Source organism: Nothobranchius furzeri, chromosome 8 (genome assembly GCF_043380555.1).
Source record: "Nothobranchius furzeri strain GRZ-AD chromosome 8, NfurGRZ-RIMD1, whole genome shotgun sequence".
In the NCBI taxonomy this organism is placed as follows: domain Eukaryota; kingdom Metazoa; phylum Chordata; class Actinopteri; order Cyprinodontiformes; family Nothobranchiidae; genus Nothobranchius; species Nothobranchius furzeri.
The window spans coordinates 48,404,504-48,418,397 of record NC_091748.1 but is presented as its reverse complement, the minus strand read 5'-3'; the positions used below and the strand labels follow the sequence as shown (position 1 = coordinate 48,418,397).

At 44.3% G+C, this 13,894-nt stretch overlaps 1 protein-coding gene across 2 annotated transcripts in view; it reads left to right on the top strand.

Annotated features, from left to right (window-relative positions):
- The window catches only part of pip5k1ca (phosphatidylinositol-4-phosphate 5-kinase, type I, gamma a), a 57,024-nt gene extending 43,387 nt beyond the window's left edge, over nucleotides 1-13,637 (top strand). The window contains exons 11-18 of one of the 2 annotated variants that reach the window (XM_015971638.3): nucleotides 304-388; nucleotides 855-1,016; nucleotides 1,135-1,273; nucleotides 1,715-1,747; nucleotides 1,952-2,071; nucleotides 5,254-5,503; nucleotides 11,325-11,414; nucleotides 13,444-13,583. In XM_015971638.3, coding sequence (XP_015827124.1) covers nucleotides 304-388; nucleotides 855-1,016; nucleotides 1,135-1,273; nucleotides 1,715-1,747; nucleotides 1,952-2,071; nucleotides 5,254-5,503; nucleotides 11,325-11,414; nucleotides 13,444-13,446 — 882 coding nt within the window. In that variant the 3' untranslated portion in view covers nucleotides 13,447-13,583. Of the gene's footprint in view, nucleotides 1-303; nucleotides 389-854; nucleotides 1,017-1,134; nucleotides 1,274-1,714; nucleotides 1,748-1,951; nucleotides 2,072-5,253; nucleotides 5,504-11,324; nucleotides 11,415-13,443 lie in introns of both variants that reach the window. The other variant, XM_015971639.3, reaches the window with a different exon arrangement.
- Nucleotides 13,638-13,894: the final 257 nt, after the last annotated feature.

Sequence of the window (13,894 nt, the reverse complement as noted above, 5' to 3'; positions counted from 1 at the left end):
TTACTCTAAACCAAACACCAGGTGTCTGTCATCTATCAGTCTGTTGGCAGCTTTATCTCTGTCTGCTGCCACATGAATAATGAAGCTGTGCAACTGTTTCCTCGTCTGACTCCCTTTCTGTGCATGTGTGTGTGTGTGTGTGTTGGAGTGAGTGAGCGAGATGCTCAGTCGTGAGGTTTGACTCAGAGAAAAGATTTAGTGAGATGGGACACTAAAGGGGACAAACAGACAGGTTAATCTCCTACGAGCACCTGTTTGATCGTTTAATTCATGCACCATTTGTCTCTTTAATCTGTCCCTCAGGACACCGTGTCCGTCCACCGGCCAGGTTTCTATGCTGATCGGTTCTACAAGTTCATGAGCAGCACGGTTTTCAAGAAGAGCTCCTGTGAGTTCACTCGGCACCCAGACACTGCCTTACATAGTCACACAGATCTGCGTGGGAAGAACCTCACTGAGGCGTAGAAAGTCAAAAGCCATGTTTCTGTCTCCTGAACTGTCGAGCCATCATCGGAAAATCAGACACGAGCTAACAGCCTTATTAGGTGCTGCTTAATGCTACAGAAGGGAAAATGTTGCTTTGATCTCTGCAGACTTGTTTTTGCTTTTAAGTTTTTTTCTCCAAAGGTGTAAAAGTCAAATATTGTGTTGATCATCCCACTTCAAACAAAGTGGCAAATGACTTCAGAGCGGTTGTCCTAAAAATACACAATAAATGATTAAAGGGGTTAGTTTCATATAAAAATTGGACTCCTCTAAAGGGAAAGTTTAATCTTTTCTTTTTCTGCTGAACAGCATATTATTAATCACACACCTGTGATTTCTCTCTCTCTAATTGTGTTTTTGTTCTTCAGCTTTGAAGTCCTCTCCATCGAAGAAGGGTCGAGTCTCTCTGTCGGTGCCTAAATGTTCTGGTCCTGGTGCAGCCTGGTCTGCCAGCCAGCTTCCTTGTGAGAGAGACGAGAACATCTACGACCTGAGAGGGGCCCGCAGCTTCCCCACCCTGGAGGATGAAGGTAAACGTGCAACACACCCAAGCAGACAATCTTTCTCTTTGACGCTGATGCCCTACCGTTCAACTGTCAGTGACGTAAATAAATAAAGTCTCTGTCTCTCTAACCCTGACCCTGTTAGGACGACCAGATCTTCCATGTACTCCTCCATCGTTTGAGGAGGCAACAACAGCATCAATTGCCACCACTCTGTCTTCTACAACCTCTCTGTCCATCCCTGAAAGATCTCCGTCTGACACCGCTGACCACCCGCGCTACAGGTACCAACTCACACTAGTCAAATAAAATGGAGAGACCTGAACCTTTACATATTTCTGCAAAAGGGAGATCTACAATCAGCATTGATTTCTGGGTGAAATGGTTGTCCTGTAGTCGCGAGTATGTAAAGGATTTGCCAACTTTACAACTCCAATCTGTGAAGAAGATGTGGGCTAGTATTGATTTGAAGTTTTTTAATATGCTAAAATTTAAGAGAGTAAAAATAACCACAGACCAACTTTGAGATCTCCTTAAAATCAGTCTGTTCATGTTGGTAGGAACATAGTTTTCTGTGGTTCCATATCCTGTTTACGTTAGCAGGTTGTTGTCATGAGTCCTTACTTCTACGTGGTGTCACTTTGAACACTAAAGTGCTCACACACGTTGTGCCTTCTCCATCTGTACTTTAACAGCCTGTTCTCACAGTGTTTCTCTGTCCTCAGGAGGCACACCCAGTCTCTCAGCCATGACGGGAGGTGAGTTTCAGCTCGACCCCTTTTACAAAGCTCAGACACTTTCCAGCTCCCATGTTTTCACACCATTTCTGGGTGTGGTGGGTGGAGAATGGAGAAAATGGGTAGTTGGTGTGTTTATGAGTAAGCCCCTTCTTCTGAGGTGTGTGTTTGCTTTTGGTGTTTCATTTCCTGTGTTCCTGTGTGTGTGTTTGCTTTTCTCCATAGGACCCAGGAGGAGCTGCGTGTACGTGAGGAGGACCATCAGACCATTACGGTGGAAGTGGAGTTGAAGAGACACGACAGTGAGGCAACCATCTCTGTTCCACAAACCTCCCCTGAAGCCAGGTATTAATACAGGCTTAGTGTTTGTTCTACATTGCTACTTGCAGGTGATCTGATGTATTATCAGTGTCTGAGGCGACGATGTGGACATTTGCTAATAAACGCTACAATAGTCATGAGGATTTCTTTATCCAGTAACTCTGTAGTTGGTCCAAAGGTGAAATCCCTGCTGTGTGTTGTGAGTGAATTTGATCCAAACTAAAATATATCTGTAAAAGTCTGATTTGAATCATGTCACAAACCAACAAATGCAATTTAGATCCATTGTGCATCAAAAATACAGATTTTCCACCCAGACTAAACTCGGCAATGAACATAATGTTGGCATGAGTCATGTAAAGGTTGGTTTATGCTTGACGCGTCCGCGAGGTCCGCACGGCGAAATTGCGTCATTTTAACAACCACGCCCCTCCACCGCGCCTTCGCACGGCCCAAAATTTCCGCAACGCGCACCTCGGAAAATTTCTAACCACGCGGACGGTCGGACGCGGAAAAACATGGCGGACCGGCAAGAACTAGTATGGTAGAGGTTTGTAAATACAGACATTTGTATGATTCAGCTCTCAGAGATCACCGTGATCAACATGTTGTTAATAATTCTTGGAGAGAAATAGCTCGCACTGTCGGAAAAGACGAGGACGCTGTTAAAAAATGCTGAAATGCCATGTTGTAAACAGTAATTTCTACTTCTACTATGGTTTAGTGTTGGATGCATGCCGTAGAGCTCCATGCTGCCCCCTACAGTTTGGGAGAATATTGTCTCACCGCAGAGACGAGACGCACGAACCATAAACGCTGCGAGTTGTGAAGCGCGTTCCATCCGCGAGCCGCATCACCGCACGGAAAGTGAATGCATCAAGCATAAACCAAGCTTAAGGCCAGTAGCACTAGATAATCCCATCAGACTAGTGTGGTTTTATTAGCCTCAGTGGTCAAACACGACCTCTTACTTATTACATAGTAATAACTTAGTAAACATAACCTTTAGATTAGGATCATCTTCATTTGTGAAGTGCTTTATACAACCTTCACATAATTAGGCATAGATATTAGGCAGGCATGGTCTGTGGATGGTTTTAAAGCTAAGCTGAAGACTAGGGATGTGTATTGGGGAAATTCTGGCGATACGATACGTATCACGATACAGGGGAGACGATACTATACATCACAATATATTGCAATAAATGCAGCCAGCCGATATTAGCGATTTTTTTTAGACTGAAATTATTGTAGGAAAATTCAGTAAACAGTCCAAACTGATAGGAAACATGTTTAACATGAGGTATCTGAACCATAACAGAGGTATTTACATTTCAGTGGTGGAAACAAAACCTAATGCACTCTGCTGCTAACCAGCAGTCGGCGTTTGATTTGCACCCAAAGAAAAGAAAATCTTTGCGTGTAAATTCTTCCAAAATTTTGATGCACGGCTTTTGAATATTGATATAATATTGCTCGAAAAATTATCACGATATATTGCCAAATCGATATTTTCTTACATCCCTACTAAAGACTCACTTTATTTACTTTTTACCTCAGCTAACGCATGCGGTATGAACAGGTTTTATTGGTTTTTAGTTGTTTATTTCTTTATAATTCATCAGTTCTTACCTGCACGGCTGTGGTTGTTTCAGTACTCTTTTTATCCCTTCCTGTTCAGAGCCTTATTTGAAAGTGCTTTATTAATAAAGTTATTATTATTATTTTAAGCCTAAGGTGCTGAACACAGACGAAACAAAAACCAAAAGGCAGAATCCCCAAAACATATAAAATGTCAAAACATTCTGAACTAGCAATAAAACTATCATTAAAAGAAAATCAGCAATAACAGAGGAATTCAGACGTGTGTTCCACTTTTCAGGAAGGCGAACGAATAAAAATTAGTCTTCAGGCGACTCTTGAACATCTGGAGATTTGGAGCTTTGTGAGGTTTCATATATTTATCTAAACAAAGGATTTTTACATAAATAATACATCACTTTAACTGTCTCATTCCCTTTTGTTAAACATTAAAAAAAAGACTATAGATGACCAGTTTGAAACCTTACAGTATATTACACGTAAGGTGCTGTCAGTGCATCACCTTGTACCAAAAAGATGTTGGATTAGTTCACTCTCACTCTCTTACACACACACATGCACGCTTAACCCACAGATAAAGGCTGTGGATGCCGTCTGGGGCAGACTTCAACAGTAATTAGGTTAGGAGAGAAGTGCGTACATGCGTGTAATTATTATTTTTTTGTTTGTTTTATGAGGCAGACACTGAGGGCAACCATCCCGTAGAATTGGGGCAGTGGGTCAGGTAGCCTTCAGGCCCGAGGCTGCTCCCATGATGCCAGGAGGACCTGAAGCTTTGAACGTTTCACCAGTTTTTCATTTACATGCAGTTTGACTTGCTGCTAAAGTCTAGATAAGAGTTCAGCTGAATGAAGGGTGTGTGTATTGTTAGATTAAACTGAGACGGATCAAGATGGTTGAGGAAATGTTTTCGTGTCAGGTCAGGAGGGGTTGAAGTGTTGAGTGGAAGCAACTAAATAATTGGGTTTGATGCTGAGGAGGCAGAGGCTAGACGTAAGGCCTGGGGGTGTGGAGGGGCTGATGGGAGCAACAACAGGAAAACGGGTTGGACAGATATGAGAAGACAGATAAAGAGGAAGAAAAGAGGGTGATTGATTGGAAGAGAAAGGTATAAAGTGAATTTAAGTAAAGGAAGTGATGTGGGATGAAGAGAAAACGGCATGGGGGGGTTCAATTGACAAAAGCATAAAGTTGGGTGGCATTAGTTTGGGTTTAGAGAGGCTCTTTGCTTGGCAACAGCCGTCCCATCCCACTCAGTTATTCAGCCAATCAGTTCTGCCTCTCAGGTGCCAAGTTTGCTTTTTCTGCTTCAGCGGCCGGCTGCCAGGCTCTTCCTCTGCTGGAGCTGAGCTGAAAGCTGAGAAAGCAACTGGGAAGCACCTAAATCCATCCTAATAGTTGATGATCTGACCAGAAACAGTAAAGGGTTGTGACAACATGCAGCCAGCCAGCCAGCGAATCTTTGAGTTTAAGCATCTACAACACACACAAACACACACAGCTACTGGGTTTTTAGCCAGGGTGTGTTTGGGTCCAGTTTCCTTCTGCTTTAGCAGATTAACCAAATCATGTATCTTATAGGCGATTTCCATCTGTTTCTACAGTGAGGTTCAGGAAGCAGCTTGTCCAAAGGAAGCAGCACCGTCCGACTCGTTATCAGCTCCTGAGGCGACCTCTTCCTCCTCGTCTGCTCCAGCTGCTCCCGCCTCACCGGGGCCAGCTGAAGAAGGGCCCTCCAGTCCAAAGGTGGCGATGATGGAGGCAGACAGGGCCAGTCAGGTGTCTGGCTCAGGGTGCACCAGCCAGGCTTCAGTGGATGATGAGGATGATGTGCCAATCACAGATGTCTACTTTGTAAGTTCATCTAAAATGTTCCACAGTAAGCAGCATCTTTAGCTGATGTGTTTATGTTAGTTCCGTACTTTTGTGTTGGTGTGCGTCATCTCATATAACACGTGTATGGGCTTGACTGAGCTGTGTGATGCTGTCCAACAGAGGCGATGATGAGGAGAGGAAGATCTAGCTAGTATGGAGATTCGTTTCAGCCTCACAGGCTCAAGGGCACCAGATTCAGATAAGAAATTGTTTTGGGAACAGACAGAGATAATTTCCTCTCTGTCTTAAAGTTCCGTTGGTCCTCAACCCCTCTGAATCCAATAATGTCGTAAATTTATCTATCCCAATCCGTGCTGATTCGTCCACTCGCTCCTTGATCGCATCCATCTTTTGTGCCAATGCATGAATCTCAGCCAAAGTTCCAAGCTTACGACTCATCTCGACAATCATATGAGTCTGTGCATTCACAACGCGGTATAATCCATCCCTGAGCTCCGGGAAAGAGTCAATATTCCTCGACAGCTTGTTAATTTTCCGGTAAGCCAGGTAGCCTCCCAGGCCAAAAAGCAGGAAACCTGACACCAACACCACGAATATCCAGACATCTTCAGAATCCTCTACAGACCGTTGAGATTAGCAAATCAGGTTCCACTGTTTCCAGGAGTCCATGATATACCCAGCTGGATCTGTCCCAGAGGGGCACCCGGGAGCCCCTTCTCCCGTTCTCATCATTGAAAAAATTTTGTCAATCACGTTGAAGATTAAATGCCCTTGATCTACTATTTTTATTCTGGGACTATAAGGGTTATGTCCGTCTTTTCATCTTCCTCTTAGCAAGAAAGCATTTCCTAGAAATCTAGTCTGTCTTTAGGATTTTATTTACTAGCATGCAAAACTTAACTTTCCTGCTCCTTCCTGCAGTGATTCTTGAGAAGGCTGCTGCCTCATGCCTGCTAAATTTGCACCCGATTTAAATGAATGCATGAGGATCAGGTCAGGTCATAGACTGAAAGATTCCCACCTGGCCACGCTTGCTGGGTGTCTCCTTTCGGGAATCAAACACCCCCTAATGTGTCATGAGAAAGCCCGATGAGTAACAGATTAGTCCGTGAACTCCTCAGTTATTTAACAGCGTGCTCGTCTGACTGGATCAGGCTGACACTCAAACTTCAGAAGGAGGAAGAAGAAGAAAATATCATTTCTATAGCACCTCTCAAGATAAAAATCACGAGGCACTTCACAAAAACAAAACAAAAATTTAAAATATAAAAAAGCCTTTAGAAAATGTTTAAAAATATATTTAAAATGAGCAAAAATAGGCAATTGGGATTTAAAAGAAAAAATGTTAAGAAAGAGAGAGAGTGAATAGGAAAGAGGGAAATCAGTGGATCCTGACGAAGGTGGAATAGGTGGGGAGAGCAGAATAAAGAGAGAGTGATGAAGAAGGTCATACAAAAGCCAGCTTGAACAAGTGAGTCTTCAGCTGCTTTTTGAAGGAGACCACTGAGTCCACTGATGTCAGGCTCAGGAGGAGAGAGTTCCAGAGTCTGGGGGCAACAGCAGCAAATGATCTGTCACCTTTGGTCTTTAGCCTGGTGCTGCACAACCAGTAGACTTTGATCACTGGACCTCAGGGACCTGCTGGGGGTGTAGGGACTAAGAAGATCACCAATGTAAGATGGTGCTTGTCCATGTAAGGCCCTATAGACCAGAACTAGGATCTTGAAATGAACCCTGAAGTTGACTGGCAGCCAGTGAAGCTGGAGGAGAGGCGGAGTGATGTGGGGGTGTTTGGAGGACTTGGTCAGAAGCCGAGCACAGGTGTTCTGAACCACCTGTAGATGGTTCAGGGAGGTTCTGCTCAGACACGTGAAAAAAGAGTTACAGTAGTCTAAGCTTGAGGAGATGAAGGTGTGGAGAACTGTCTCAAGTTCAGAGCGGGACAGAATGGGACTCAGCTTAGCAACGTTCCTGAGATGGAAGAAGGAAGAGCGAACAAGAGAACTGACATGAGAATCCAGGGTGAGAGCTGGGTCAAAGGTCATGCCAAGATTCCTGACAGAAGGTTTGGTGTGGGAAGCAAGCTGACCAAGAGAGTCTCTGACTTTGGGAACCAGCTTGTCTGGGGCACAGATGAGGATCTCAGTCTTATCTTCATTCAGCTGAAGAAAGCTCCCAGCCATCCAGGTTTTGATAGAGTCTAAGCATGTGTGTAACAGCTGCAGCTTAGACATCTCATGGGGCTTAAAGGAGATGTACAGTTGGACGTCATCTGCATAAAGATGGTAGGAGATTCCTTTGAAGGAGCTCAGGATGTGCTGAAGAGGAAGCAGATAGAGGAGGAAGAGCAGAGGCCCCAGCACAGAACCTTGTGGGACACCATGGGTAAGAGAGGTGGTGGAGAACCTAAACTTGGAGACGGCCACAGAAAAGGAGCGCTCAGAGAGATTAGAGGAGAACCACTCCAGAGCAGATCCTGATAGGCCTCTCCAGTAGCAGGTGATGGTCAACAGTGTCAAAGGCTGCAGTCAGGTCCAACAGCACCAGAACAGAACAGTCCCCTGCATCACTGTGAGTCAGAAGGTCATTAGAAACCCTAAGAAGAGCTGTTTCAGTAGAATGAGCTCTACGAAAACCTGACTGGAAGCTATAATAGATGTTATAATATAGATATATATAGAGAGATATATAGATGTTATTGATGCTCTCAGTAGCATGGGTTTGAAGCACAGACCCGAAACTCGCCAGCCACGCTTGTCTTAATGTTGATTTTTGTCAGCAAAGGTTTTGGCCCAGGATCTCCGTGACCTTTGATTCATCGCTCAAAAACAAGTACTTTTGTTAGTGGGACAACGAAGGAGCCATTCAAATTCAATTCAGTTCAAAAATACTTTATTAATTCCAGAGGGAAATTAGAGTTTCAGTACACACAATTCTGAGATCAGACATACATGCATACATAGACACATGACATGAATTGGTGACTGTGAACTTTTGCGACCCGAGTCACGCTACCGTTATAGATCAAGAGGGTTTATATGAGGAGTCGGAGGGAGGGGAAAAAAAGGCACTTCAGAGTTACCCTCCACAGAGAGGGCAGCTTTGCTATGGAAAAAAAACACCTCAGACAGATAAGCACACAGACTTCAGACATTACACAACATAAGTGTCCACTAGGTGGGGAGGTAGGTTTGGGACTCTCCTCACTTCAGTGCATGCAGCCGCATGGAGCAGCGCTCATCACCTCCGTTTGGACAGGGGAGGGAGATAATGGGTTAGAGGGCACAGTGACTCCTAGATACAGTTCCACGGCCTTCACCGGTCACAGTCCCGCCCAGGCTGGGATAGGGAGAAAGAGTTTCCATAGCGACGGCAGCATTCCACATTTCTTCTGAGGGGGGAGTTATCACTTCAGCCTCACAGGCTCCAAGGGCACCAGATTCAGATAAAAATTGTTTTGGGAACAGACAGAGATAATTTCCTCTCTGCCTTAGTGTTCTGTTGGTCTTCAACCCCTCTAGATCCAATAATGACGTAATTAATAAATCCCAATTCGTGTTGATCCGTCCACTCGCTCCTTGATGGTATCCACCTTTTGTGCCAGAGCCTGAATCTCAACCAGAGTTCCAAGCTTATGACTCATCTCGACAATTATATGAGTTTATGCATTCACAGCGAGGTGTAATCCATCCCTGAGCTCCGGGATTGAGCCAATATTCCTCGAAAGCTCGTTAATTTTCCGGTATGCCAGATAACCACTCATGCCAAACAGCAGGAATCCCGACACCAAAACGACAAATATCCAAACATCTACAGAATCCTCTACAGACAGTTGAGAGAGGCATATCAGGTTCCACTGTTTCCAGGAGTCCATGATATACCCAGCTGGCTCTGTCCCAGAGGGGCATCCGGGAGCTCCTTCTCCCGTTCTCATAGTTGAAAAAATTTTGTCAATCGCGTTGAGAGACCAACTGGCCAGGTCCATTTTTAATAACCACAGAAATCCAAAGGGACTTTCAGCACATCTTCCTTGTAGTTTGATTACACCGCACTTGACATAGTTTGAGATCTTTCTGCATAAAAACAATGCAAGTCAGTGATTTCTCTCTCTGTGCATCATGATCAATTCTTATTTTTGTCACACTAGAGCCAAAATCTGCTGGCTTTGGTTCAGAAAACAAACTGTTGGAGCATCAGTTTGGTGTCAGAGGGCCGTGTTTGTACCTTTGTGGTAATGATGTTGGTTTCGGGTGATTCGATTTCAGTCTGACAGCTTTAGGTGCATCAGCTGTTTGCATCTCAGATGACAAGAGAATTTACGATTCTAAAGCAATATGGCTGAAAAAGTTCACCTGAACTTTGAGCTGTTTAATTATAAAACCCATGAAAGGTAAATGTGTTGCGATGAAACCTAACTGATATAGTTTATGAAATTAACAGACAGCATGAGTGTTTCTGACAGCAGCGTTGTGTGGGAAGTATTCTCCCATCATCCTCCTCATAACTGTCCACTCTCATCCTCCTCCACTCCATTTAACCCCAGCTTTCAAATCAATTTCCCCTCCCATTTTCTTTGATCTCCATCTGCCCTCCATCACATTGCCTCAGCTATGCAGTTGTCTCCCTGATGAGAGGGGTGAGACAGTGATACTGTACCAAAGCAGTGTATATAAAAAGATGGTGACTGCCAAACTCGTGGATCCATCCGTCATCGCTGACTCACCCAGTGGATCCCTGCAGAGGTTACACCTTCAGTCATTTTCACTTCAGCATGTGTCTTTTTTTCCTCCTCTCTGTCCTCCTATCACCCCTCCTCCATCCTTTCTCTATGTCCATACGCTTTGTCTCTGCATCGCTGCCGGTTTCCAGATGGGAGCACCTAGGTGGTCTCTCCCTTTGGAGTGAGGAGGAAGGGCCAGTCGTGTTGTCCTATAAGTGAGCAGTGGTCTTGGACAGCAGCAGCCGTCCAACCCTGGTCACATGAGGGTTGGACTCAGAAGACACACGAATGCTGTGTTCAGATAAAACAAGGGTTTAGAAAACATAGCCCCTGCCTGTCATTTGTTTTGTTTTTTAGATTATTTTGTTAGTTGCTGGACTGTTTGTGATGATGTTGACAATTAAAACAAAGCCTGTCTCCTCGTGGAGTCGTGTGGGAGGCAGGTAAACAAAAGAAAGAGGGTTTTCTAGTTCTGTCACTTCTTAGTTTATTAGTTTGTTTTTTATCGTCACTCACTGACCGCGTGCCTTATCCCTTTTTGCACCTCGTGTACCTGCCATAGGCTGTTTTTTTTATGGCATCTCCTTAAACGCATGTTGAAGCTGCTAGCTATGACTTCTCAGAAGCCTTTGACAATAAACAACACATTTGCTTGTCAGTAAAGGAGCAACACATCCTGTTTCCCTGCTTTGCTGTGTCTGAGGATGCTCTCTGTGTCTGACTCTCCTGGCATCCTGGCTCTTCCCATCTCTACCTTCTCTCTCCTCGTTCTGCCTGCTCGTTTGATGCAGCAGCATCTCATCCCTGGCTCCGTGCATTTGCACATTAGAAACATCACAAAGCACAAAGACAAGTCATTCAAACACAGATTTACCGTTTCTCTTTAATAGCTCTTGCTGGGATCGACAGATCCTGTTAAAGTATTTTCACTATGTAAAAATTCACACTTTCTGATGTGTCTCAAAACATTTCCTCCTTTATGCATCCCTAATTTTCATTTCCTGTCTTGTCTTTTCTCCTGTGTCTTTCTCTCCTGCCTGCCTCTGCTGCTTGTCTGTCCCTCTGGTCTTTCCTCCTGTCCCTCTGGCCCCCTCTGCTGTGTTGGGTGTGTAAAAACAGCCTCCAGAGGACAGGACCTGGGTGTACTCTCCGCTACACTATGGCTCAGAGTCTAAGGCCCTGCCAGATGGGGAATGGGAAAGAGAGACAGTAAGTGAGAAGCTAAAATACAAAGTACAGGAATCAGATGTTGAGGTGACCACTCATCCGGCAGAAAAAAGATCAGGTCAGAGTCCATTAGAACTAGAAGAGTAGGCTCGGTGTGTGTTCATAAAGCCTTCACCTACATTGCAGCATTCATTATCATTAATAAATGGGTGGAAATGGTTGCTGCATGATCATTTAATCCACAAACAGCCATTCTGTGTGTGTCTCCAGCATGGAAGGCAGCAGTTGTGTGAAGCCTCATCCTACCATGCTGCTGGATGGTCAGGACTTTAGCAATGGCTTTGTTTGATTTCAGCCAACAGGAAGTCATTTGTAAATTATTTTATGCGTTTTAGTTTCTCAAGATCACTCTGCAAGCTCACTTCCAATGTAAAAATCTGAGCATTCAGAGTCGGAATGAAAATAAATTCTCCTTTTTTAATCATTTAAGATATGCAGGTGAAACTCCAAAAATCAGAATATGGTGCAAAAGTTAATTCATGTCAGTTATTTCACCAAGATCTCGCATTGATGGTGGTAGAGCCTGACTTTCTCGATCACATCCCAAAGATTCTCAATGGGGTTAAGGTCTGGACTCTGTGGTGGCCAATCCACGTGTGAAAATGATGTCTCGTGCTCCCTGAACCACTCTTTCACCATCTGAGCCCGATGAATCCTGGCATTGTCATCTTGGAATATGGCCGTGCCATCAGGGAAGATGGAATAACCTGGTCATTCAGTATATTCAGGAAGTCAGCTGACCTCATTCTTGGAGCACATCCTGTTGCTGAACCTAGACCTGACCAACTGCAGCAAGCCCAGATCATAGCACTGCCCCCACAGGCTTGTACAGTAGGCAGTACCAGTTTTAATAATGCGTTGGACAGTTCTTAACCCAGTTTTAGTCGTTTCTAAAATCTCCTTAGATGTTTCCTCTGCTTGATGCATGCCGATGATCTGACCCTTCTCTAACAGACTTAACATCTTTTCCACGACCACCAGATGTGACTTTCCACATGGTTGTTTCAGAAATAGGAAGCAACTAGTGATGTGACATTCACGAAAAAAATCAAATCTTTTGAACGAGTTTTCAAAGTAAACGTTGAGAGCCGAGTCCCTGTAGAGAGTCGTTCATCTTTTCTTCCGGTAACAAACCTCCCCCTAAGTCGGTAAAACCCACCCGCTCAACCCACACCCACCGCTGTGACGGACGTCGAGGGAGCGCTACCCAACCACCGTGCGCCCTCACTGACACCGGAGGAACACGTTGCTCTCAATACTCCCCCTCTCTCGGCTTTGCTGTGTTCAAAGCAGCCAGTCTTTTGAACGGCTCTTTGAGGTAGACGACCGACTAATGAACGGCTCCCATGAAAGAGCCATAAATCCCATCACTAAAAGCAGCTTGTTGCACCAGTTGGGGTTAAATAACTTGTTACCAGCTGAAAGATGATCACCCATGCAATAGTTATCTAATAGGAGAGTCCTACCTGTTTGCTTAGTTAAATCCGGGTGGTGACTTCTCTTTTGGCCGGACGGTGAATGATAGACTCATCAGATACAAAACCAGATATTTCAAGCCTTTGTTGTAATATGGGTTTATGGGTTACAGCTTTTGAAAACCCCAGTATCCAGCGCAATTTAGTTTCAACAGGTGATTAACAGGCTTCTGCAGTGCCTGATGAGCTGCTGCACAGGCGATTCAACCAAGTGTGTTGGAGCAGAGAAACCACTAAAACATGCTGCATTAGATGTTTTCAGTCTAAGCTGAATAACTGAAATAAATGGACTTTTGTACCACGTTCGAATTGTTGGAGTATCACCTGTAATATAGTTTAATACAACTCTAAAGGTTCCGTTTTATTCATTTAAAAGGAAAGAGCGGTTCAGCCTGTGCTCACTGCACCGTCTTTCTGACTCAGTTAAGTTTTATTGATGCACTTTGATTATCTGTCTCAGCTTTTCTTGCACCCAAGGGTAATAAAAGTGTTTACACTCGTCCGCACTCATGAGCTTGTCCTTCTGTTTTCTGCAGTAAACGCTGTTTTGTGGCAGACAGGAGTGCACGTCTCGGCAGAGGAGACTCATCAGGCTGAAGTCCGGACCTCAGTGGCAGCAGCTCGATCTCTTGTGTTTACCGGAGAGGAAAAAGTGACCCGAACACCTGAAACAAACCTATTAGTGATAAAATCACTGGTTTCCAACAGACCCTGGCTACCATCCTCGTCAGATAGAACTTACTGTATCAATATAAGGATTATGTATGTATATGTGACATGTGGTGTGTAAAAGGCAGTATAGTATTACGTGTTTGAGATCCATGAAACACCATGATTGTGTTGTATGTTCTGTTTCACACTAAACAAAACCCTCTGACTGGTTTTCTCACTGAATCTGCCGAGTCGCTCATGTCGCTGTGATGTGAGTGGAGAAGCTGCTTCTGATGAGTCTTTTATTTAAATTCATATTCGCTACATCATCTGGTA